This window comes from Carassius carassius, chromosome 21 (assembly GCF_963082965.1).
Source record: "Carassius carassius chromosome 21, fCarCar2.1, whole genome shotgun sequence".
NCBI lineage: Eukaryota > Metazoa > Chordata > Actinopteri > Cypriniformes > Cyprinidae > Carassius > Carassius carassius.
The window spans coordinates 24092576-24118065 of NC_081775.1; the positions used below are offsets into that span (position 1 = coordinate 24092576).

Here is a 25490-nt window from a genome sequence, read left to right on the forward strand (position 1 = left end):
GTTGTGTGAATCACTTTTATTATACTTTTATGGTGCCTTTGCATCCTTTTCAAAATTTAAGATTTTTTTTTTGTCCTCTGGAAGAAAGTAAGTCATTTGGGTTTTGGAGCGACATGTGGGTGACTAAATAATGACTGAATTTTCATTTCTGGGTGGACTGGCCCTTAAAGAGTTATATTACATATACAAGGCACGCAGCTATTAAAGGAGCCGTATGTAGGATTGTGGCCAAAACTGGTACTGCAATCAGTATAAAAATACTGTAGAGCGGTGTATTCCCTCCCCCTACCCCCTGACTCGAGGTTGCCAGATAAGCTGCAGGATTCAGCAGAAACTAAACATTTGCCACAGCAATTATAACGTGGGACAAATACAATATCACCAATGGCTATCACAGGGTTGTTTTCAGTTCCATCAGTAAATATTGTTAGAGTAACTAAATTACATTAGCAATGGTCATACAGGTCAACTTGCAGCATGTGTAGCTTAGTCAACGATATAAGTGAAGAACAAATGACGAATCATTTTTACTGAGGTAACATTAGTCTACTGTCTCAATTACGTTTCAAATTGCCATAATGGGCATGCTAATTTTGTTTTCCTCAGCGTCTCAGCAAAATGACAGAGAAACGGGCTCCTATAATGCATTGCTAATGTTAGCATACGTCCATGTGAGCTAACGTTATGTAACTTTGCACAAACATGCATAACTTCGACTGTCATGAATATATGAAATGTCCATTGACATCAAGTACAAGTTAGCCAAGCATAGATGAATCTTACCTGTCCAGGAGAAAATTAGCAACGTTGGCGTCTGTGTTCAAATTCTTCTGCGTTTTCAGCCGTCTCCATCTTTCAAAAGCATCTCCAATACAAATTCTGGTTTTATTTCGGACTTTGTTACGACGAATTTCTGAATTATAACGAGGTCTTTTTGATTTAGTAACATTAGACATTTTTATCCGACTGGAGTTAGGGTAGGTTACAGCGAAGCTGGCAACACGGATCCCGAAACACAACTGACTTCTTGATTGGTAGATAGGTGGAGGGAGGCGCGTCAGGTCAAAACACAAATTAACAACATCAACATCAGTTGAGGGCTGCAAGTCCACTTTTTAAATGACAATATCCTGGCCAGACTACTGTTGTCAGTGATATAAGTATTTGAAATGAACATGATTTCTTAATGTCTAGTGACACATCAGGGCCATTTTATGATTAATTGAAATAGATTTCTTACATACAGCTCCTTTAAAGCTAAACTCTAATTATGCAACAAGATTATTATTATTATTACTAGATTATTGTTCAGTTTTTGTGGGAGAATCTCTTATTGTTTTGTAAGTGCCATCTGTTAAAGCAGTCCACTACAGGTCAAGAGAGAGCAGTAATATGAACTCCTCATTTCCCATTGTTTGCTTTCCTATAGGCAAAAGAGGATGATCACTTTCACCATCTCTCCCCCCTTCCGGCACATACACATTGCCTGTAATTAAAAACATCCTTTCACAATACTTTTACAAGATGATCGTCTGTGTAACTAGCTTTACTCTCACAGTCGAGCAGGTGGCGATAATTTGAGAGAAAAATCTAGATTTTTTTTCAGTCAGTAGAAGTGTGACCAGACTCCAGGAGTCCTATTGGGGCCAGTTGCATAAACTTATGTTAAGACAGTGCCTTAAGTACGAGACCAACTAGCAGTTCACCAAAGGGTCAAAATCAGTTTTATTTTTGGATTCAACTAAGACTAATCAATGCTTTTATTTAACTGAATAATAAAAAAAATAAATATGACCACTCTTAAGAAAAACTCATAAGAAAGACTAGTCTCAAGCTTTTATGCAGCCATCCCCTGCATTAGGTAAAAACTAGCTGTTTTTTTTTTTTTGTTGTTGTTTTTTTTTTACATCTTAAAAAATAATGTGATGTAAGTATCATTAGAAGGACATTTTGGCACTCGTTTAATTCTGTTTCTGCAGTGTTACACTGGTAGCTTCGAGCACAGTGAAATCTCATTGGTCCAAAATCTCTATTGATAACGCATTAATAAATTCACAGTGTAATGGAAGTAGAAGCAGACTGCATTGTGATGTACATCCAAGTGAAGTAGATTATTAAAAAAGAAGAAATTTAGGTGACTTGGTTGTGTTCTTTGGTTGTTGATTGAATGGAGGCAGATCTAAATGCAAGCTTGCAATTGATTGTATTTAATATTTAATGGCTGGCGAAAACAGTCTTTTAACTGGAAGATCAAGTTGTAACATTTTGATTCAAAAATTGCGAACTTAAAAATGAAACATGCTTGGATGAATCATTCACAAAAAGATCAATAAGTTTCATTTGGGATTTTTTTTTTACATTTTCGTTTCATGCTGACTTTAAATGTTTAAATGTGTCTTTCTTTGATTTGATTTGTGCTTCATAGCATTTCGCTTCAGTTTTTATGGAATACTACATTTCAAACCGTATTTTGTACATTTGTTAGACACTTTTACTAATTGCAAATGCTTTGTTCAAGGTGGTTAGCATGTCCTAAATTTAATTGCAAGGCATGTTCACATCAAGTTTGATGCAACTAAATGACAAACAATTTGAAAAATGCGTCTTTTTGCATAAAATTTTCATATCATCGTCCAAATTTCAATATCTGAATGATATATATATATATATTTTTTTTTAAATGACTTGCATCTGAATAAATAATGGCTGATTTGTGTAAAGGACTACAAAGTGGTACATTGTTTCATTCATGTTTTTCATGCCAAACAGCCATGATGCTTGGTGTGAATAGGCCGTCATTTAGCAGATAAACATGCTTTGTAGTCGTGCTGCAACACTGACTCACATGTCCAAAGTTAGCCTGGGAATTCCTCATTTTCAGACAACTGTGTGAAAGTTAGTACTGTCCCACTCACAGGACAGATCAGCTTTCTCTCCTCCTATGTTTCTCTCGCGTCTTTACCCTTTCCTCCTCACCATTTCAGGATTCTCGACCCGAGCAGGTGGGGGACAGCTCAAGGTGACAGAAAGAGCTTTTGGGTCAGTTTCTTCCTTAGAACAGACCCAGTAATTTGGACTGAGCGCTGATTCCTGCAGGCTAAGAAAAGCCCCACAAAAACGAGGGAAAGAAAGGAGGAGAAAACAATGGGATGAAAGTAGAGAGAAGTGACTGTGGGTAATGGAGGGGCGTGAAACGAGGGAGCTGACCAAAGACTGTTATTAGCGAGAGTAGCTTCTCCCCACCTTTTCAGTGAAATCTAAGAGGCCTCAAAAGGTCAAAACGTTTTTGCAGCTCGAAGCGAATACGCTCAGCCAGTGCTGAAACAGCCATGTCATTTTTAGGACAGACTACAAGAGAGGAGTGGAAAAGTTCATGTTTCGTTTTCATCCACCCCCTTCTAGTTTTTGATTAGTAAAATCTCGCCCTTTCTCCAGGACCCATTTGCTTGTCTACCCAGCGTGAGTGTTTAATCTTTTCAGGGCCTTGAATCGGGTTCGTGAAAGAGGCCTGAGCTCTCTCCCGCCGGGGGCCGTGCAGCTCATTCGAGAGCTTTAATTACTGTGCAAACACACCAGCGCTCCCTCCATACACACCTCTGTAGAGCCCAACTTTCCTCCGTTCACTCCCTTCTTCACTTCCCTCACTGCTTTGCTTTCTGTTTTTCCGCCGTTGGACTGTTGAGAAATACCTCCTGCTGTATTCGACGAACCGTCGGAGGTCAGAGCTATAGGAAACGTTCAGAGTTGTTCTGTAATTCGGTGGGTTTTATTCCCCCTTCCTTGTCTGGTGAAACCTTTCATGTTTGTGGTGGTGTCCGTGTGTTTTTTATTTATTTTTTTTTTTTTTAGTTGCTGGGTTATGCAAGCGCGTGCCATTCATCTGACGACATAAATATCTGTGGATTTGGATGTGGTCGACATCAGTGATGCTTTCCTGTGCTAGCCTGCAACGATGGAAGGAGGGCACTGGCATTTGATGCAAAACAAATAAAGCGATTTGTTCGTTTTTTGTTTTTCAGAGAAAGTTTGATTTAGCCTGCATCAGTTTGATTTGGTTTGGATGTTTGCTTTGCTCAGGGTTAGCAGGGAGGGCACTTGCTGTCTTTTTCTACTCGTGGACCCTGGTGAAGCATTAGTGGCTTTAAAGCTCTCAGAAAGTCTGATGGAGGATCAGTGAGCCGAGATTAGATGGGTTCTGGCTTCATAGGTAGTGAATTGTTCATTGAGGCTTCAGTTTTCATGTTGTAGTTTTTTTTCTGAAAATTGGATGTGGAAATGGAATAACTTGCGTGGGTATTCGTTTATAAATGGGTGAATGTTTCTCTTTATTTGGTGCAGATATTTGAATGGTTTGGAATTTTTTAATTTTTTTGTCAAGTGTGCATTCTTCCCCTGATGCGAATTAATCTATTTAGTGAGTGTGTACATAAAATGTGTATATAGTTGTGGTCAAAAAAAAAAAAAAACTATATAGAGTTGTTGCTCAAAAGTTTACATCCAAATTATTTTGATAAAATTAATAACATTTTGCAATTTCTGCAAGATGTACATTTCTGACCACAAGTGTACTTTTACATAAATACCACTTATACCTACTCATCTATAACACAGATATATCTATTTAATTTTAAAATATTACATTATTATTATATTATATTATTTAGATTATATATTACATTATATTGTAATATTTTTGTTCCATTGTATTTGTTTATAACAAATTTGTTCTATTTTACATTTCAAATCACTAAAACATCAATATTAAATGAATTGTCGAGGAACCATAAGCATAGAGATGAATTTGAATCATATCCATAATCTCAATTCATATGATGCATATAACTGTTTGTATATGTTGTGCTTCTGTCATTCAGAGAAAACTGCTGGCCATCTACCTCCACAATGACGAGAGTGTCCTCAGTAATGTGTTCTGCTCTCAGATGATGTGCGCAGACACCATAGTGTCATATCTCAGCCAGAACTTCATCACATGGGCCTGGGACGTTACTAAAGAAGCTAATAAAGCCAGGTAACACTGTTAAGCATGTTCCTTCCTTTCATCTCATCGCATGCACTCACAATGGCAGTCAAACCATCCAGAACGGAGGGGATCGGAAGCATTTTCACACTCAAAATGGATGATCTCTTAATGAGAGGCATTCCTCCCTTCCCCCCTCTCCTCTTCTGACTCTCTCTCCTCATAGAGGACTTCAACAAAAGATGTTGTGTTTGCTCACTGAGGCCCCGGTAGGGCAATCTGCACTAATCTGCCCCGCTAAAGGGTCAGTTAGACACACAGCCATCATAGAGCACACTCCTCAGAATGTCTTCATTTCAGGATGCCAATTACAGAGGTTTTAAATTTTGTTGCTGGGCAAATGCAACTTTTGGACCTCAGAAGTAATAGAAACTTATGCCCAAAACAGTATTGCAAGATTGCAAAAATAAATCAGTCTTCCCTGTTTCAAATGTGCTTTGTTTTTGAGATGAAAAAATGTAAGTTCAGAAAAGGAAACGAATAGAGAGAGAAAAAAGAAGAGAACCTGGTCAGGCAGCAGATGGATTCTTGATTGGTCCCAGCAGGCTTTGCTTCTGAGCAGGCCTCTACTTTTCCTTCCAGTAGGCTTCACCCTAAAGGCCTCCCTCCGGAGTGGACGGGGAGAGAAATACCAGCTAGTGACCTGCTTCTGCAGGGGCTCCTTCAGTCCAGCCTTGCCCCTCTCCCTCCCCTTCTGCTTTTTGCCCCAGCTGAGTCTTTCTACCACAGATTAAAGGCGGACAACATCTGGAGCTATTCATAATGGGAACAGAGAGAGACAGGCACACAATCCCACATCCTTATACGCTGACATACTCATACACACATACACACCTCATTCTCACGCTCCCGAGCCAGGCCTGACTGATTGGTGATTGTGGATGGTGACTGGCAGTGTTTTTCAAAGCTAACTCTGTGAATGAAGCCTGTGAATCGCTAATCACTGACACTGATCACACAGACTTTCAGCATGATTGTGCATTAATCCAGAGCCCAAATTTAATTAGAGTGAATGTAATTAGCACCCACAGGTGCCACAGGTGCTCTTTGTTACTGGTACAAGTAAGAAAAAGCTGCAGGTCACAATTTTATGGTGTAATGGTTTGTATCTAGTAGATACAAATGCTGTGTTCGAAATGCCATGCCATCATACTACTCTTGCCCAAAGATGCCCATCCATCTGTAATATCAGTAGCGCAGCAGATAAAAGACGTGTGATGAAAGATTTTGACACGAGCGACCAGAGTTCGAGGCCGCCCTTTAACAAAGCTTGTTCTAGGCTACTCCTTTCCCCACCACATATCAGATCAGAAAGGCATTATTTTCATTAAAAATAAAGGAAATATTTGAAAATTGGAAATAAAATGTCTCATCAATAATACAGTGTTATTAGGTGGTTAGCAGTATAGGTATAGGGTGGTTTTTATCCCAATTAAGTTGGATTCATTTAATAAGATTTTTATGTATGATAATTTAAACACACCATGTTATTGCATACTGTTTTATTATGTACTGCAGTACTGAAATATAACTATCTACCACCTAACTACTATTTACACAATTATTATTAGTTTTGCTCAGTATGTAAAGTCCATTAATTATGAAATGAGTTCAATTAGGCAATATAGCATTGTTTACTATTATGAATCCTTAATTAACAAGCCTTTGTAAAAAGAATGGTAAGTAATTTTTTGGTGAGGTAACAACCTCAGCAGCTGTGCTGAATTAAAGTTTTGTCATATCACAACACTTAAGCACACTACTCTGAAACATTTGTTGCTTATTGTATACTGTTTCACACACTATTCTTTAAAAAATAGTAGGCAGTATACAACCGTGTACTGGCCAGTAAGAAAGTATGCCATTTCGAACACAGCTTGATTTTTCTTCAATCCATTAAATCCTGATGATTCATATAGTTGATTTATTGACCATGGTAAAAATCTAAATAATAGCAATTTTTTTTTCAACAGCCACATCAGTTTCTTGTCCAGTAGCAAAAAGTCAGAAGAAAGTTGGTCTTTTTTTTTTTTTCTGATCTGTGAGATACACTGGAGGAAGTATTTCGTTAAATTTAATTGTGTACTGAATCACCTTAATCATTATGGATCATTAAAGCCATATGATACTATTTAAAGTGTTATTGCTACAATTGATCATCCCTTTTGTTTTGCCTTTATTTAAAGAACCATTGAGAAAGGCAGGATATGTTAGGAGAGAGGGATCAGGAAAGATACACTAGCCAGGACTCAAACTGGAGATGTCGAAGAGATATGCACAAGGCTATTTTCCCAGCAATATAACAAAATCCCCAGTTCAAAATATAAAATGTATTTTCCAGTTTTGCACCAGGTGTAAATTATACCTTAAATAATTTGACTTTTAGTGGACAGATGGGCTATTGGAGAATTTTCCTTATGGATGATAAAAAGTAAAAAAATAAATAAATAAATCTGGTAGACTTACACTGAAGATATTGTCAAAAAAATCTATATTAACATGATGTAAATAAACAAGAGTATTAAAAAAAAAAAAAAGGAAACATTTTTGAATTCAGTTGACTGTTTTAACTGTGCAATTGTGTCATTGAAAATCAATGCATAGTTTGAGTTTCATGATCATTGTGATCGAGAAACAGTTTTCTCAGGGAAACAGTCATAGAGCAGTGCACGCCCTGTGGTTCCAGCAGATGGTCTGATACTGTGCCACACCTCTGTCGTTTCAAGCGATGGGGAAATATTCCGGTTCACACACTCAAGAGTGTGTGACTTGGGCAAGGGTTGAGAAGGAGACGAGAGCATGTCACTCCAATTACAAAGCCCTCCTTGATGAGACGCTTGAAACACCTGGTGTTACTAACTAGAAAATCAAAAATAACTCCCCTGAGGTCCTTTGAAAACTCAAAAGATTTCTTGAAGAAAACATTCTTCAAGATTTCTTTACGCATCACTGATCTGACAATGAACTGCCAACTGCAATGCCTGATGGGACCTCTGGAAACACAAGTGTTATTTGTATGATGTTAGATTTTTTTTTCTTTTCTTTTTTTTTGGCAGTGAAATAGCTCTGTAGAATCTAAAGATCTGTACAAATTACACTGAAGATAGATCGCCTGTTGTCCTGTTAGTTAACCATGTAACCACTCTGTTTTTAGTACGCTAACTAAATACAACTTTGTCACTCTTCTCATTCTTATTTTCACTAGTTTTCACTTCCTTGTTTTCTAAATGTATATGAAATAAAGGGAACATTCAATTGCAGTACGCTATATTGTCAAACATTATTTGTATAAAAATGCTAAATAACCACGTTGTGTCTCAACTTTAACTTAACTAACTCTAGTAATTGCAAGTAATTAAAAGAGTCAAGGATGAGTGCAATATAACAATAATATTATTGGAGTGTATTTAATTAAAAAATACATTATTCCATGTAGTGTATTCTGAATAACTACTGCATACAGTATACATTCTACATACTATTTCATAAATTATAGGTAGTATGCCTGTCTGAATATACCCAGAGTCCAAAAAGTGCTCACTCATGATGCAATTTTATATATATATATATATATATATATATATATATAGTTCTCTGATAATGGTGTGAAAAAATCTTCAATTTTTTTTCCCCCCTCCCAAACTGGTCTTGGCCCCTCACTCTAGTGTGTTCCATCTCAACTCTATTTTACTTTCCAGTTATTAAAGCCGATGTTATTATAAGAAGAGAGAAGCTAATCTATATTTGCATTCGCTCTATAGCAATTCATTAATATTATGACATTTACTGTGAGCTCTCCGAGTCTGCCTGCTACCCTTTTCCTTCAGCGAAACGTTAATTTAAAGTTCTGTCTTTGTAATGGAATAAGAAATCCTCTCTGCCCTATCAAATTCTGTGCAGCGAGAGATGAATACTAATTCAGACCGGGGGAGTGTTTGGAGAAGGACCATCCTCTGAGCGGAGAGCAGAATTGGTTTTAAAGTCTGTTAATATGATGAGCGGTGTACTCTTATTAAGCTCAGTGATTGTTCAGGGGAGTTTCACTGGCTGGCTGTCCACTGTCCACTTAAATTACTGGCTCTCTCTCTTTTCTCTCACTCTCCTTTTAGACTTCTCACCATGTGTACAAGGCACTTTGGCAGTGTTGTTGCACAGACCATTCGGACGTACAAGACTGACCAGTTCCCATTACTTTTAATTGTCATGGGCAAACGGACATCAAATGAAGTATTAAATGTCATTCAAGGTAAAATATATATCTAAGTGAACTTCAAATAAAACTTTAGATAACACTTCATCAGTTAATTAAACTTACTTGGTACTACCAGAAAATCTGTCAACATAACTATTTGAGGTAGAATTGAAAGATTACCTTTCAGAATTTCAGAAAACCTTTGGTTTAATAATAGAAGCCCTTGAGTGATCAAGAATTTGTGCATATCTCAGTTATTATGGTAATGTTTCTTATTTATTTCAAAATTGTAAAAACTTTTAGGTTGATATTAGGCTCAATTTAGTCTTTGGAGGGCTGAATTACTTAAAATATATTTTAATAAATATTTACATTTTTATATGCATAATTAAATTAATAAAAACATAAATAATTTAATTATTTAATCTTTAAACAAATTAATAAATGTCTGCTGAATTTCTTTTTAGCATCGATTTGCATTCATACTAATAATTCATAGTAATTGGGATAGTTTTTCAAAAAAAAAAATAATAATAATAAAATAAAAATTTAATTGTAGATGAATGTGTCTCATGTCATACTGTATGCAATTATTTTCCATTTGGAACATTTTGCATGTATCTCAAAGTATGAAGAACTGCAAAATTAGATATGTCTGCTCCAGTTTGATTGTTGTTGTTTTTCTGTTTGTGTGATGAAGGCAACACAACAGTGGATGAGCTTATGATGAGACTCATGGGAGCCATGGAGATCTTCACAGCACAGCAGCAAGAAGACATCAAAGATGAGGTGAGGTCCAAGATGAGCTCTCTTCATAGGCAGCATTTTAAGGTCTCATTTCTGAAACAAAAAAAGGCACATTAATTATTCTGCCTCCTAAGATGCTTCCTTTGGCCAGATTCTAAGATAGCACATGTATCCTTTATGGAAAAATCAATCCCACAGTGTATTGTGACAATATAAACTCAGTTCTTCCAAAAAATTATGCAATGCACACTACTTAAAATTACTATTACTATTTATAATTCACTATACCAGACACTGGTGACTGAGGTGCTTTTTTTATTAGGCAGATTCAAAAGTCATATTTTTAGACCACAAAAAGGGGCATGTTGGGGCAGATGACTACTCATTGTCTGACTTGTACGAGTCGGCCCATCACAGAGGGGTAAGAATAGACAGTCCGTCTGCATCTCTGTGTTTGTCTGGTTTCAGACAAGCCATGGAAGAAAAAGCACAATTGTGTAATGTAAGCTTGCGGTGGCCTATGCTTGTGCAGTCGACACAATGCTGGCAGGATGCGATTTTAGTGTTTCATGTCTGCGTGCGTTATGTGATTGTTAAAATCAATGCTAGGTCTGCAAACAAACGCACTTACAAAGAGCTCAAACAAGATGTGTCCATCTGTTCAAATGAATTAAAAACGGTTTTAAGTGAAAGGTTATTTCAAATAGTGGCTCTCTATGCTCTTTGGCAACTTTCAAGAGGAGATTAACTTCCTGCCTAATTAAAAACACTAATTATTAATGTTTTGTTACATGTTGTGACAGGTCTGTCCCCACTTCGAGTTGAGCTAATTAGTCATCTTTCTTCACCTATATGTTATAATGTTTGAGTCTGTGGTTTGTTGGGAAATATACAGACAGCAAACACAAGTTACTGTCACCCCGAGGCACATTGACTCTGTGATTTGATAAGTCATGACATTTCATGCCTCGTCCCAGCATTCTCTTTTCAGTTCGCACCCCTGCGTGGGATGCTTTGAATAATTATCAATCAGGAAAAGCAACAGAAAATATTTATGTCATGCCATAATTGTCATAGTCCTTGCCATTGTCTCAGTGTGAAAATATTTCTGCTAGACTCGAGGTAATTTGTTCAGTCTCCATCTGCTAATAGGCCGGTTTCTCAGCTCGGTGAATAAGTTCCGTTAAAAACGTTATTTTCGAATTGTATCTGTTCCATTAGATCCATTAGGCAGTGAAATTTCTGCTTCCCTCAGTCAAGAGCGCTTGAGTAACTTTGACACGTTGATGGATTTCTGCTGGAAGCGTCTTGACTGTTTGCTGCTCGTGGCAATTAATGGTTGTAATCTGTTTGGCTGTGAAGGAAATGTGATGTGAACAGACACAAACAGGGAGCCGGGGTTAGTGAGGTGCCAGAGGAAACTCAGAGGAGATATTTAGCATTTTATGTAGTTCACACATTTGGCCCATAGCTGGAAAGTGAAGCAACAAGTTTTCCATTCATTTTCTGTTTACTGAAAAACAGTTTATGCGGTAGAAATTAAAGATGTAGTTTACCTAAAATGATAATATTTACTTAGAGTAGGGTATCAATAACCATTTCATTTTGATTTGCCAGCTCTTTATTTTAGTTATGTCTAAACTATTCAAATGAGTTTTGAATGATTAATTAAAAAAAATTAATTAATCTTTTGGTTATTACAAAAGATTAATTAAAATTACTTTTGTAATAACCAAAGCTGGTGATTACAGCTCATTTCAAATCATGGGTGTGATGCTTGAATCCAAATCTTCTGTTAACCTTGTGTTTGTGCACAAATGAGTGAGCCACCTTAGAAATGTGTGGGAGTGTTTGAAAGCATTAGTTGTTGTGCCACCACTAACAGCTTGCCATTTGAGGCAGTTTAGGTTTGCCCTTTAAAGTCCTTAACCGAAATGTCCCTGTGTGTGTGTCATTCCTGCCCCATACAGTCAGGTGACTCATAGTGACCTGTCTGTGTCTGTCCATCTGTATGGACAGATACACACCCCTTTCATACACTGTCTGGATCAACAGGCAAACCCAGACAGCACACACTTATCCACCAAGATCACACCAGCATTCCTCTGTAATTATTCTTTCATAATAAGGTTGTTGTCACCATTTCATGAACCCGGTAAGCTGTGAGAGGCCATTAATTTTTTTTATTTTTTATTTAACCTTGAAGTTTTTGTTGACATGCCATCCCATCTAAAAACCCTTATCTATAGTGAATTCAGTGTAAAACATGACCTCTCATGACTAATTGCTTTATTATAACAGTAGATTTTGAAAGTCCTTTTGAAAGATTTTGCCTTGTACGACCAGTTCTTTAAAAGCAGTGTGTTTGGAAGAGTCAGTGTATATTTGTTCTTATTTTCAGCCCTCAGATAAAAGATCCCGTTGTTTGTAATCCCGATTCACCTGAGTTGATTCAGTGTTCAGACTTTACGAATAGAGACCCGCATACATCAACCCACAAACTCTTTCTAGACCACAACATGGTTTTCACACACTCTTTTACAGCTCGTTTGAATAGAATTTGAGGATGTATCTCTCCTTTGATCAGCCTCTGTGCTCTATCGCTCCTTTCTCTCCTCTATCCTTCCTTTTCTTCTACTCTGCTTTGTGTAGTCACAACTCTTTCACATTTCCACACAAAGTCCAGCCAGTAGAAAAGACCCTTAGTCTTAAAAGCGGCTGTAGACAATCGAACGAGCCTGACTGCACAAAAGCAACAGTAGTTATTCACAGTCTTCAGTCTCAGCAGGTAGACCTGCAGCTGGGTTTTAACAAACAGGATCCACACACACACTCACAATAATAAAAGAGCCCATCCATTGTATGTAGAGGAACTCCATGCATTTACTTCTATAAGATACTCTTTCAGTCGTCCCCAGTTAGTGTGTCCGACAATACAATAGTATTCAGTATGTGGCTATTACTGCTGACAATGACGAGGAACCATCATCTCATACGTCAAAGATCCAGTGGGATTGTTATCTGGATAGACATGCATTAATAGGCTAGCTGGAGTAGGATGTAGATAATAGAAATGTAGTGATAATATAATTAAATTCTGAGACTGCTAGAAAAAAACTTTTTTCCTAATTATATTAACAGCTCAACAGTTTTTGTAAGTAGTTGGACAAGTTTGACTATTTGGACAAGTTAGTTCACATGGTCAGTGTCTACTTGCTTTTCCACAAAATAGAGCTACATTTTTTATTCTAATCTTGTTGTTTATTTATTTACTTATTTTAAAACATTATTATTATTATTATTATTATTATTATGTCTTCGATTTTGAAAAATCTATCCAATTTAATTTTGTAATTTATTTTTTACTTATGGATCCCCCTGCATATAGAAAAAGTAAATATTAATGTTCATATTCATTTCAGAAATTAAAAATTGTTCAAATTTTAGATAATTAATTCATGACATTAGTTTTATTCACCCATATTTTTCTTTCAGGATGAACGTGAAGCCAGAGAACTGGTCAAAAGAGAGCAGGATGAAGCTTATCGCTTGTCTCTGGAGGCTGACCGTAAAAAGGTTTGGCAAGAAATCAAATGTCCTTTTTTGCTCGGATCTCCTTTTTTGTTTTTGTTTTTATTTAAGTTATTTATTTAGAAGTATTATGAATGATAGTGTAAAATTCGTATTGATTTATTTAAGTATAGTATGTTGCTAGTTTATGTGACTCTTTTTTTCAGAGAGAAGCACAAGAGCGAGAAGAGGCAGAGCAAGTCCGTCAGGAGCGAATCAGGAAAGAGCAGGAGGAGGAACGAGAGGTGAGGTTTACTTTGAGTTTCACCGGTTTGGTGACTGTTTCAATAACCTGGTTTATATGACAAGCTCTCAGGGGTTGGTGAAAAGAAGAACATTTGAGAATGACCCTAAATAACTCACCTTAAATGTAGCATGGTACAGGCCATGTAATCATGATCCTTCCTTGTAAAAGAACTGGAATTCACAGGAATGTACTAGTTTTCTTGTTTTATTCTATGTAAAGCCCAGCGAAGTTTTGTTGGCTTGCCAAATAAGACTGATTTCCTGCATTATGTTACTATTACTCTCCGTTACCAGTTAGTTCCAGTTAATTGGTTTAAAAGAGCCATTAATGCTTTTGCAAACATCTTAAATGTTTAAAACCACTCTTTCTCATCCATTGAAGCTGAAAAAATGAGCACAAAAATGACACCTGTGCTTTAAGTCCAAATTTAAACCTGACAGTTTCACTCACATTGACATTTAATGTGTTTATGGATATTCTAAACATGTCACTTAAATGGGATTTCACGCCTCATAAGATGACAAATAGCAGTGACAGCCATAAAGCTTCATGTCCTGTCGTAAGCACTCTCATCAAACACACCGTTTACATTGTTGCAGAAATCACTTAGTTATTTGCAGTCCGCCCGCGTACTCCTGCAGTGTTTGTGCTATCGCCCCGTATACGAGCTGTACAAAACGACAGGTGCACGTCAAAACACTGACACTTTCACAAAGACGGCATGAAAAAGTGTCACGGAAAGTTAAATCTCACCTGTAGATGTAGGAGTGAGCAAATATACCCCTTCCCTATCAGCTGATCAGCAGAATACAATACCACTGTATTAACATTCAAATTTATTACAGATGGTGCGGTTTAGCGCTCTTTCTAAAGACAGTTTGTGGCACAAAGTGTACTTGTTCATTTAGTGTGCTTTCAAACGCAAACACACACTCTTTTTAATAAGATATTTGCTCACCAAAAACACAAAAAACCGCCACACCAGTATCCAGATTATCATCTGTTTACTCAGAAGGAAATACTAACCAGACCAGCTCAGGTGAAACTGCTATATGAGATAATTTGTCACTTTTAGGCTTCAACAAAAGCATGCAATTAGTTCAATCTCCTATTGCCATGGTACCATTCTTGTCAGGATGTGGTGTGTAGGCTACAGTATAGACCTTCAAACATACGATACCATACAATAGCTCACTTTAGCTTCATTTAATGCTCGTCTTGGACAAAGCTTTTAATTTGAGGCATATTGTGGAGAGGTAAACACAGAGACGGCCTGGAGGCGAAGTAATTGTGTCAGTCCTGTGTGTGTGTGTGTGAGATGTTAACTCAGCAGCAGCCTTGTGTTTTAATGAGAGCAGCGTCTAAAGTTGTTCACCTGCTGGCTGTAATGAACCCAAGGGGAGAAGAGGCTTGAAACACACACACACACACACTTTAAACAGATAAAATCACCTGCAGTAAACTCCAAATGACCGTTTTTGCTTTTTTCCCTCCTTCCATGCTGAAACGTCACGCCTTTGGACGTGAATCTCCAAGCTGTGAAACGGGTGACATCTCTTTCATTCCTGCACCTTAGAAGTCACCCGTTACGTTTCATGACATGGTTTGGATTCGCACATAATCGTAATTAACCTCTTGCTCTTGAAGGGAAAGATTAGATTCAAATGGCATACATTCATTTTCTGCGATCTTAAGCAGCTGTTACAATTTGGCCGTATGTGGAGTGCGTGTATCTGCGTTTCTTCCAGTGCCTAATTTTTTGATATTGTGTGTGTGTGTAAACAAGGCAGTAAGATGCTCTCCACCTGGAGTCTATCCAAGCACGCGCACACCCTTGCACACGCCCAAACCACAGCACCTCGGTGGGTCTATGCAACAATAGGCGCACTGGAGGGAAACAATCAGCAGAAGTGTATAGAGAAGTAGAGAGGGGAAATGCTCTGTGATTTGGACTCTTTTGTGACCCAGACAGCGCATGAAAGGCCGAGGGGGAGTGGTGATGTCATTATTCTCTGCCGTCAGGTGCTACACACAAACTCTGTTTGTTTGGCGCAGTGAAAAGGATGCTCCTTAGTGTCCTTTGTGCGCAGGGACCAGGAAACACACAGACACGTACGTGCACACATACATCCCGAGCAGGGCTGGGGAGAGACGCCGCTCGGCCCCCCAGAGAGCTTTTACACGCGGCCCCTACCTAAGGGAGCGGGGCCGGCACGCGCTCACACAAGCCACCTGCTGCTAATGAGCTACTGTTGTACACTTTGACGAAATATAATTGCATTATGGTGTGTAAATAAAGCCTGCGTGTTTTGTCACAGCATATGCTGCCCAGTGTCACAACAGGAACAACAAGCTGGAGTTGAAAAGCCCAAAGGAGCAGCAGGTCGTGCTCCATGTCACTAGAGACAGCGCAATTCCCTCACCTCTCACTTTCGCTCTTGTTCTCTTTAAATGTGTATGCGACTTCTCACCGTTTCCCTCCCCATCCCCATCCCTCACTTTTCACCCATTGTGTTTTTTTTTTTTTTTTTTTTTTTTTTTTTTTTTTTTATACAGTGTGATATTTCTATGACGTGCAAAATCGATGTTTTTTTTTTCAAGCTGAGATGGAGTGCTAATTTAGGACCTTTGACGTACGACTTGCGTGCTGCAATTTCATAAGATCCATGCATATATATTATGTAGTTTTATAGTCATTTTAATATTAAAAGAACTTTAAACCATCACATTCAAAAAACTGTATTTATAAAGTGGTTAGATCATGAGATACAAATCAGATACGATTGTTTTGCCATAATGTTACTCTTTTGATGTCCCCTGCACAGGCTATCCGTCTCTCATTGGAGCAGGCCCTGCCACCAGAGCCCAAAGAGGAGGGCGGAGAGCCAGTCAGCAAGCTGCGCATCCGGACGCCAAGCGGAGAGTTTTTGGAAAGGCGGTTCCTGGGCAGCTGTAAACTCCAGGTCCTGTTTGACTTCATCGCCTCCAAGGGCTACCCATCCGACGAGTTCAAACTGCTCACCACCTTTCCACGCAGAAATGTGAGTTCACACATGCACACAAACATTTATTATAGAAATTTGAAGACTTTTTTAAAAAAAGTCTTCAAATTTCAATTTTGATCCTAAACTAATCCTTAAACTTACAATAAACATTTTTGCACTGTTTAAAATACGAGTTTAAATAAATATGAATAAATGCATATGACACAATAGATACATTTTATATGAGATATTTAAATGATAAATATTCATTTTATATAAAGTGTGTATATCACTAATGTATTTATTATTATTATTATTATTGTATACTTATGAAGCACTTTTCCCTTTAAAGGATATTCTTAAAAAGAAAAAGAAGGATTGTTTATATATTTTTCTGCAAATTTGGGTGCAGATAACTAGAGTAACACATCTATATCATATTGATATCGGTCATGACCATATCCACTCATAACAGCTATTATAATTACCCAAGTGCGCACAAAGTCCTGGAACACCCGCCGCCTTCTTGTTCAATATATTTTCTGTGGGCAACTTTCCCCATGCTGGAACATGACTGATATTAGTCTAGAGCCCCACTGATGGTGAATATCTTTTAATTCCTGTCCATCTGCGGTGCACTAATAACTGTGCGTGCGTGTGTGTGTGTGTGTGTGTGCAAAGAGTGTGTGTGAGTGTTACAGCTCAGCAGGAAAAATAGAGTGTATAATTGGCTAGTTAATCCCAGCGTGTGGCAGAAGTTTGTTGCTCATCTTTATGTGTGTGTGTGTGTGTGTGTGTGTGTGTGTGTGTGTACTGTACAAGTCCACAGATAGTCACACACCTGCACATTAATTAAAAGCCATGCCTGGTTAATTAGTATTTCTTTTCCTCTTGTGTATTTTATTTTTCCTTTTTTTTATTTTTTATTTTATTTTATTTTTTTACAAGTGCATAAATTATTTATGGAGTATCAATTGCGGTCCTCAGAAGCAGAAAAGTGCACTGGCTACTCACAGATACAGTCAGCAGTTCTTTTTCCTGTGTGTGTGTTTGTGTCATTAAAGTACTGCATTTGTGCACTCTGCAGCAGGTAGATAACAAGCTCTGCTCTTAACGACCTGACTAATTAACAGCATGGAAACAGAAATGGGCTTTCCATTAATCAAGAGATGTGCGCAGGCCTGCCCAGACAGCATGTCATCCAAACCCTTTGGGGACGAGCTCTAAGGCCCCCAACAAACTCTCAATTTTAAACACATGCACAAAATTCCTTATTGTGCTCATAAACACTCAACGTCCACTGCTACTCGGGTAGCCTCACACCCAACAAACACCATTTCACACGTTATATTGCATTTATTCACAGTCTCTGTTTGGAAATCTAAGGAGAATCGAGTTGCGTGTTTCTGCGGAGGGTGAAATGTGTATCCAGCAAAAGGAGGGAAGCAAAAGCAGGAAAAACAGGCTGTGTTTGTGACTGTGACTACAGTGCTTGAGTTTAATCCTCTCTCTCTTTCTCTCTCTCTCTGCCTTTTCTAATTAAAATCATCTCTGCCACAGACTCGCTCTATCCCTCCCACAGGATTAGGTCATGAGCACTATTGCATTTGTAATTCTGCACAAATGTTTAAACTTCATCTCTCTCTCTCTCTTACCCGCACCGCACCCCCCCCCCCTCCCCAACCCGCATCCAAAACCAAGATAATTGCCAGCAATAAGAGAGTGATTAAACAGAGGAGTTTAGAAAGAGAGAGATGGAAAAGTGTCTGAAGGCTTTTGTTTCATTTGCGGCCTGCGAGGGTTGTGTTTGTGAGTTTGTTTGTTCTTTTCTTCTCTTTGATGGACAGATCCAATGCACCTGCACTCTTCTGAGCGAGAGCGTGAGGAAGGATTAGAAAAGCAGCCTCAGGATTCCCTTTCTATTCATAACACTCATTAATGTCATGGCACAGTCACATTGCCACTCACACCAGCGCTTAGGGGACCTCCAATCATCTGACAAGTTCTTTTTGTTTTCTGTGTTTTTTTTTTTAAGTTATCCAACTCGGGGATACGTGAGGATCTCTTGGATGAGTAATCTAATCTCATGTGTGTTGCTTGTAGAACGGTGCTTCTCAGCTGGTGGCTTCTGACCCAGAAATGAGTAACACATCTGTTCGGAATAGAGAAAAACAAAGCTAAATGCAAATAATAAAATGACAACACCATGAAATGAAGATGAATGAGCTTGGCAACTTTTTCGATAAAAATTCATGAAAAATCTCTCTCTCTCTCTCTCTCTCTCTCTCTCTCTCTCTCTCTCTCACTCTCTCACTCTCTCTCTCTCTCTCTCTCTCTATATATATATATATATATATATATATAATGTGTTATATTGTATATATTATGTATATAGCATTCACTCAAAGAATAGACAGAAATGCAGAAAATGCAAAATATTTAAAATTGAAATGTACAATATAATATTAATGCTGTAATGTATACAATATAACTTGCATGTATGTAGATGGATAGATAGCACCTATTTAAACAATAGACAGAAATGCAATAAACAGATTAATATACATTTAAGGGTTAGTTCACCTGAGAATGAAACTTCGTCCATCTTCTACTTACCCTCGAAGCATCCTAGGTGTATGCACTTTCCTCTTTCAGAAGAATCCAATCGGAATTATATAAAAAATTGTCCTTGCTCTTCCAAGCATTAGTTTTGTCTTCCTTTAACCATTCCTTGGTTGAACGACTTGTGTGCTTGGGGTCGTTGTCTTGCTGCATGACCCACTTTCTCTTGAGATTCAGTTCTCGGACAGATGTCCTGACATTTTCCTTCAGAATTTGCTGGTATAATTCAGAATTAATTTTTCCATCAATGATGGCAAGCCATCCTGGACCAGATGCAGCAAAACAGGCCCAAACCATGATACTACCACCACCATGTTTCACAGATGGGATAAGGTTCTTATACAGGAATGCAGTGTTTTCTTTCTCCAAACATAACACTGCTCATTTAAACCAAAATGTTCCTTTTTGGTCTCATCCATCCACAAAACGTTTCTCAACTATTCTTATGGCTTGATCACATGATCTTTAGCAAACTGCAGTTGGGCAGCAATGTTCTTTTTTGGAGAGCAGTGGCTTTCTTCTTGCGACTCTGCCATGGACACCATGGTTGTTCAGTGTTCTCCAGATGATGGGCTCATAAACATTAACATAAGCCCAATGTGAGAAAGGCTTTAAGTTGCTTAGAAGTTAGCCTGCAGTCTTTTGAAACCTGGTGGACTTTTACACTTTTAGAGTGTTCTTTGTTGGTCCTGGGGAGGGTAACAGTGGTCTTGAATTTCCACCATTTGTACACAATCCAAAAGTCCAAAAGAGTCCAAACTCTTTAGAGATGGCTTGGTTACCTTTTCTAGCTTGAAGAACAACACAAGCTCTTTTTCTGAGGTCCTCAGAGATCTCATTTGTTTGTGCCATGATGCATTACCACAAACATTATCAGATTTTGATAGAGCCTCGTTCTTTAAATAAAATAAGACACACACTGACACCTGATAGTCATCTCACTGATTAAAAACACCTCTGAACAGATGGACTCTAATTTCACCTTCAAATTAACAGCTAATCCTAGAGATTCACATACTTTTGCCGCTCACAGATATGTAATATTGGATCGTTTTCCTGAATAAATGAATGACAAAGTATGTATTTTCAACTTATTTGTTTGGGTTCTCTTTGTTAACGTTCAGAACTCTGATAAATTTTGGAGTTATATTTATGCAGAAATATAGACAATACTATGTGTTTATACATATGTATCCCTGGACCACAAAACCAAGTCGCTGGAGTATATTTGTAGCAATACCCAAAAATACATTGTATGGAGTATGGATCAAAATAATAGATTTTTCTTTTATGCCAAAAATCATTAGGATATTAAGTAAAGATCATGATCCATGAAGATATTTTGTAAATTTCCTAACGTAAATATATAAAAACGTAATTTTTGATTAGTAATGTAGATTGCTAAGAAGTCATTTGGACAACTTTAAAGGCAATTTTCTCAGTATTTTGATTTGTTTGCAGCCTCAGATTCCAGATTTTTAAATAGTTGTATCTCGGCCAAATATTGTCCTATCCTAATATACATACATCAATGGAAAGCAAATTTATTCAGCTTTCAGAGGATGTTTTTGTTTACATAACCGTTATATTATGTTTTATAATTTCTAATATAATAATATAAAAATGTATGTATTATATATTTATAAAGTGTGCCTTACAGGTCCCTTTTTTATTCACATTTATAAATCTTTTGGGGTCATCGTGTTATGTGCAAAGTCAGGGTCACCAGACCAAACCTGTTGCAAAACCACTGCTTGATAACACATCTGTTCTTTCTACCCTCAGAAAGCCATTTGGATGTGTAGTTTCTCATCTGTTACGTCAGTGCCTGGTCTGTCTGTGCAATTTGCGTTGGCTTCTTGCCTTTAGACCCCCCTTAGCATCCCGTGGTCATGCTAAAGACAAGCAGGGAGCCAGAACTGACTTCTCTCCAGAGGTGGAAACCCTCCTTCCCCCCTCCGTCTCCACCCTCGGCCGGCCCTTAGCAGTCTTACTCCAACACTGCGAACGCTAACGCCCTCACCGCTCCTGCAGGCTGATAATGATCTCCCACCGCTTTCCTAATTGGCCAAATAAACACTCTACAACACAGCGCTAACACAGACCTGGCTATTGCATTTTAATTAATGGTGGAGGACCCTAAATGGCTTCATTAGAACCGTTGTTTCAGCTGTATATATATTTTTTCTTTTTTTTTGTTGGTTTGCTTTTTTCCCTTTTCTTTTTTTCCTTCTGTTTGGGAAAATCACATCTCGCGTGTCTGGTCTTTATTTTCCTTCTCTCTTATTGCAGATCCTTTTATTAGTGCTAATGAATGGCAATATTTATTTGCCTGGCTTTTAAAGCGGAGATGTTCAGTTTAAACAAGTCTCCCTACGAATTAGCGAGGACTGGCTTTCAGCTTATTACTAATTTGCTTTAAATGTTTTGACAATGTGATTCAGAAGCCAGACCTTTCTTAAAACCTGTGTGTTCTTAAATTATAATAATGCCTTCGCATAGTTTACTTTGCAGCGGCCTGGTAATATACACCTGCTTTATGATGAAACTCTGTATTGTCATTTTAATTAGTTTTTACTGTGTTATTGATCAGGTAAATCCTTAAGTATACTTATTATGAAATTAATTAAACTGAACTGGCAGCTGCAAGTGACATCAGTTAATAATGCTCTGAGACATTCAGCTTTTATTTTGTTTTCCAGTGAACTCCGCATTGATTCCCTCAGGACTTTTCAAATAGTCTGGTTGTAGAAATGTACACAGTACAATCAGTGATGCAAATTCATTTTTAATCTAAAACTACTGCTCAAATTTCACATGATGATATTAACACTAACAGTGCTGTTGAATTTGCCCTTCTTTTTAAAATTATATATGTTGTTTGCTATATAGAATCTTATTAAACAATTTATTATCAATTTATTCCACAATATTTGGGCTTAAATCGTTACATTAAGCCTTAAGTTGCATTTTTTGATTTTCTTATTAATTATATTTTTTTGTACACTACCAAAGTTTGAGTAAGATTCTTTTTTAAATGATAATAATAATAATAATAATAATAACAATATATAGTAATACGTTATAATAATACTTTAATTCAGCAAGGTTGCCGTAAATTGATCAAAAAGTAACACTAAAGACATTTATGTTACAAATTATTTCCATTTCAAATAAATGCTTTCCTTTTTAAATTCATATTAATCATAGAATCCTGAAAATAAATGTAGCATGGTTTCCATGATTAAAAAATACTTGAATTCTTGAAATTCTTGAATACTAAATCAGCATATTGAAATTATTTCTGAAGGATTGTGTGACACTGATAACTGGCTTAATAGATGCTGAAATTCAGCTGTACCATCACAGGAATAAATTATATTTTAAAATATAATGGAACAGTACTGTAATTCATAGTAATATATTACTCTATTACTGTTTTTACTTCTCAGCAAGGAAAATCATTGAAACCTTAATGAGCATAAGAGGGAAATTTTATTGACAATATTGAGATATATATGTGTGTGTGTGTGTGTGTGTGTATATATATATATAGCTTAAAAAGTGAGGATGGTTAAAATAAAATAAAATAAACACTTACAGTCCAACAGACAGATTAATACAAATATCTGTCTACTGAAGTTACATTTTGTTTTAATACATTGATTAAAACCAAATCAGAATATTAGAATGATTTCTGAAGGATCATGTGATGCAATGCTGGAGTAATGGCTGCTAAAAAATCAGCTTTGCCATCTCAGGGGATAAATTACATTGCAAATGTATTAAAGGTAATAATTTTTTACAATATTTACTGAATGTATTGGTCAAATAAGGGCAGTCTTGCTAAGGACTATAAACTTTCCTTCAAAAACATTAAAACATGACACCAAACTTTTGATCGGTAGTATACATTCAACTTTTTTGTTACTTTTTTAACTTCTTTTCAGTGGCCTGTTAAATCATTCATCGTTCTATTTAGGGCTCAGAAGTCGAGTAGCACTCTCTCTCGTGCCTCTTTTCCTGTGGTCATCTGGGCGGCTGTCCTGTGTTTGTTTGGTGACTGTGTGAGGCCGTTGAAGATGAGTGTGTTAAAGGTTTAACAGGATTACCTGCCATCATCAAGGCCCAAAGAAAACAGCCGCCCGGGCCTCTCCTCCATCGCACAGCCACTTCTTGCTTTAATAAACCTCTTCAGGATTACGCTGATATGAGTCTCCACACTCTTCAAATGATCTCTTTTCTTCTTCTGTTTACTTTGGCCGTCAGAGAACGTATTGTTCATCAGTGGAGATCATACTACCCGGCCACGTTTGAATTCATTTGATCTTAACGTCCCCCCGTTGGTGCACGGTTAAGGCTGTCAGGGGGGTTGTAATCGTACTTTAATTTTATGAGATTGTGTGAGTGTGCGTTTGTGTGTCAGTCGAGGTGTTAGAAGCACAAGCGCAATCGCTGTTGCACAGTGAAGTCTAATTTAATTCAGAAGGGCCAAACAGAAGGTTTCTGAAGAAACTAACAAGTGCTGGGTAAAGAGCGAGGGAGTGAGAGGAAGAAAAAGAGCGAAAGACAAGGAGAGTGGAGGAAAACAACAGCTTTGTTTGTTGACAGATGCTTCTCCTCTTATGGTCTGTTAATTGGATAACAATGTAAACAATCACCCATGGCATCTGTCTCCTGCCATTGGAGTGCCACCTTGTTTCTCTCATTCCCCTTTAAAAGAGAACAGTCATCAACACAAACACACGCACACATCTGCGCCACCCTAGAACCTCATTTACTTCTATCTAATGCTGTGGTGTTATAGCAGGTTTTCGGGTTCATTTCCATTTGAAGTTTTTCTTAAGCGTTTTTTCGTATGAAAGAAAGGGAAGACATCCTGGTGGGAGCGACGTGTTTTTACGACATCTTACTACCCCCTCCTGTGCCCTCAGGTCAGATTGAAAAACAAAAGGCATAAGTCACACGCTAAAATGAGGTTTGGGGCAACACAGCTAATGTGCTGAAGCGGGTGTGATATCTGTACTTCCCCCCCTTCGAGATGCCAAACCCACCGATAATACGCTGTCACTTTGAACTCACTGTTGTCTTTGCAGTGCTTCACATCAGGTGTGTCCCAATGAGGCCTTTATCCCAAACATTAAATTTTTTTTATGTAAAATTAGTTTTTTAGACATTAGAATGAGTGATTGTTTTTGTTATGGAGCAGAATTCTATATATAAACGTTATTTCAAGTTAAATGAAATGTATTGACAACACGTGTGTAATTAGGTATCAAAAATTAGCAATGAAAAGTACTTTTATTAATCTTGATTGTTAATTTCTACTTATACTAATGTTTGAAAGTTGTATTTTTTGTTAACTTTTTTCAGCATGGATGTATTCATTTCAACAAAAGCGACAGTAAAGTCTTAAATAGTTACAAAATAATCTCAAATAAATGCTTTTTTTGTTCTATTCATCAAAGAATCCTGAAAGAAAATGTTGCAGTTTCCACAAGAATACTTTTCAAAATTACATATAACATTAAGAAATATTTCTTGAGCACAGAATTAGCATATTAAAATGATTTGTAAAGAGTCTTACAACACTGAAGCCTGGAGTAATGGCTGCTTAAAATTCAGATTTCTCATCACAGGAATAAATAATATTTTAAAATATATTCAAATATAAAACTGTTATTTTAAATTGTAATATAATTTCACAATATTATTGTTTTTACAGAATTTTTGATCAAATAAATGTAGCCTTTATGTAAATGTAGCATAATAGAGCTTTCATGAAAAAAATTCGGTATGTTGCATATATTCTTTTTATTCCATCAGCTTTATGATATTGTCCAGTGTCCTGACTGCTTTACACTGCTTTATTCTCCGACCCTGTGACCTTCCAGTCCAGCTGCTTTCAGCTCTGTTTTAATTACAAACACGTAGAGCTGGAGGGGTCTTCAGAGGAGAGAATAGGCCTTAATCAGAGCCCTGTCACCAGGCTGCAGTTAAGCCCCTGTCCTGAGCACTGTGGCCGTACGATGTGTGGACACCCAGGTGTGAGCGAGGGCCCGTGTAACAAGAGAACGCTCTGCTATTAGC

The 25490-nt window shown here is 37.4% G+C and overlaps 2 protein-coding genes across 3 annotated transcripts in view; one reads left to right on the top strand and one right to left on the bottom strand.

Moving 5' to 3' along the window:
- LOC132097943 (elongation of very long chain fatty acids protein 7-like) overlaps window positions 1-25490 on the bottom strand; it is a 343464-nt gene that overhangs the window by 212634 nt on the left and 105340 nt on the right. The window lies entirely within an intron of this gene.
- The window catches only part of faf1 (Fas (TNFRSF6) associated factor 1), a 72287-nt gene that overhangs the window by 44753 nt on the left and 2044 nt on the right, over window positions 1-25490 (top strand). For both annotated transcript variants that reach the window (XM_059503953.1, XM_059503954.1), the window contains exons 13-18: window positions 4875-5029; window positions 9148-9284; window positions 9931-10019; window positions 13473-13553; window positions 13715-13792; window positions 16620-16835. In XM_059503953.1, the coding sequence (XP_059359936.1) occupies window positions 4875-5029; window positions 9148-9284; window positions 9931-10019; window positions 13473-13553; window positions 13715-13792; window positions 16620-16835 (756 nt within the window). The remainder of the gene's footprint in view (window positions 1-4874; window positions 5030-9147; window positions 9285-9930; window positions 10020-13472; window positions 13554-13714; window positions 13793-16619; window positions 16836-25490) is intronic.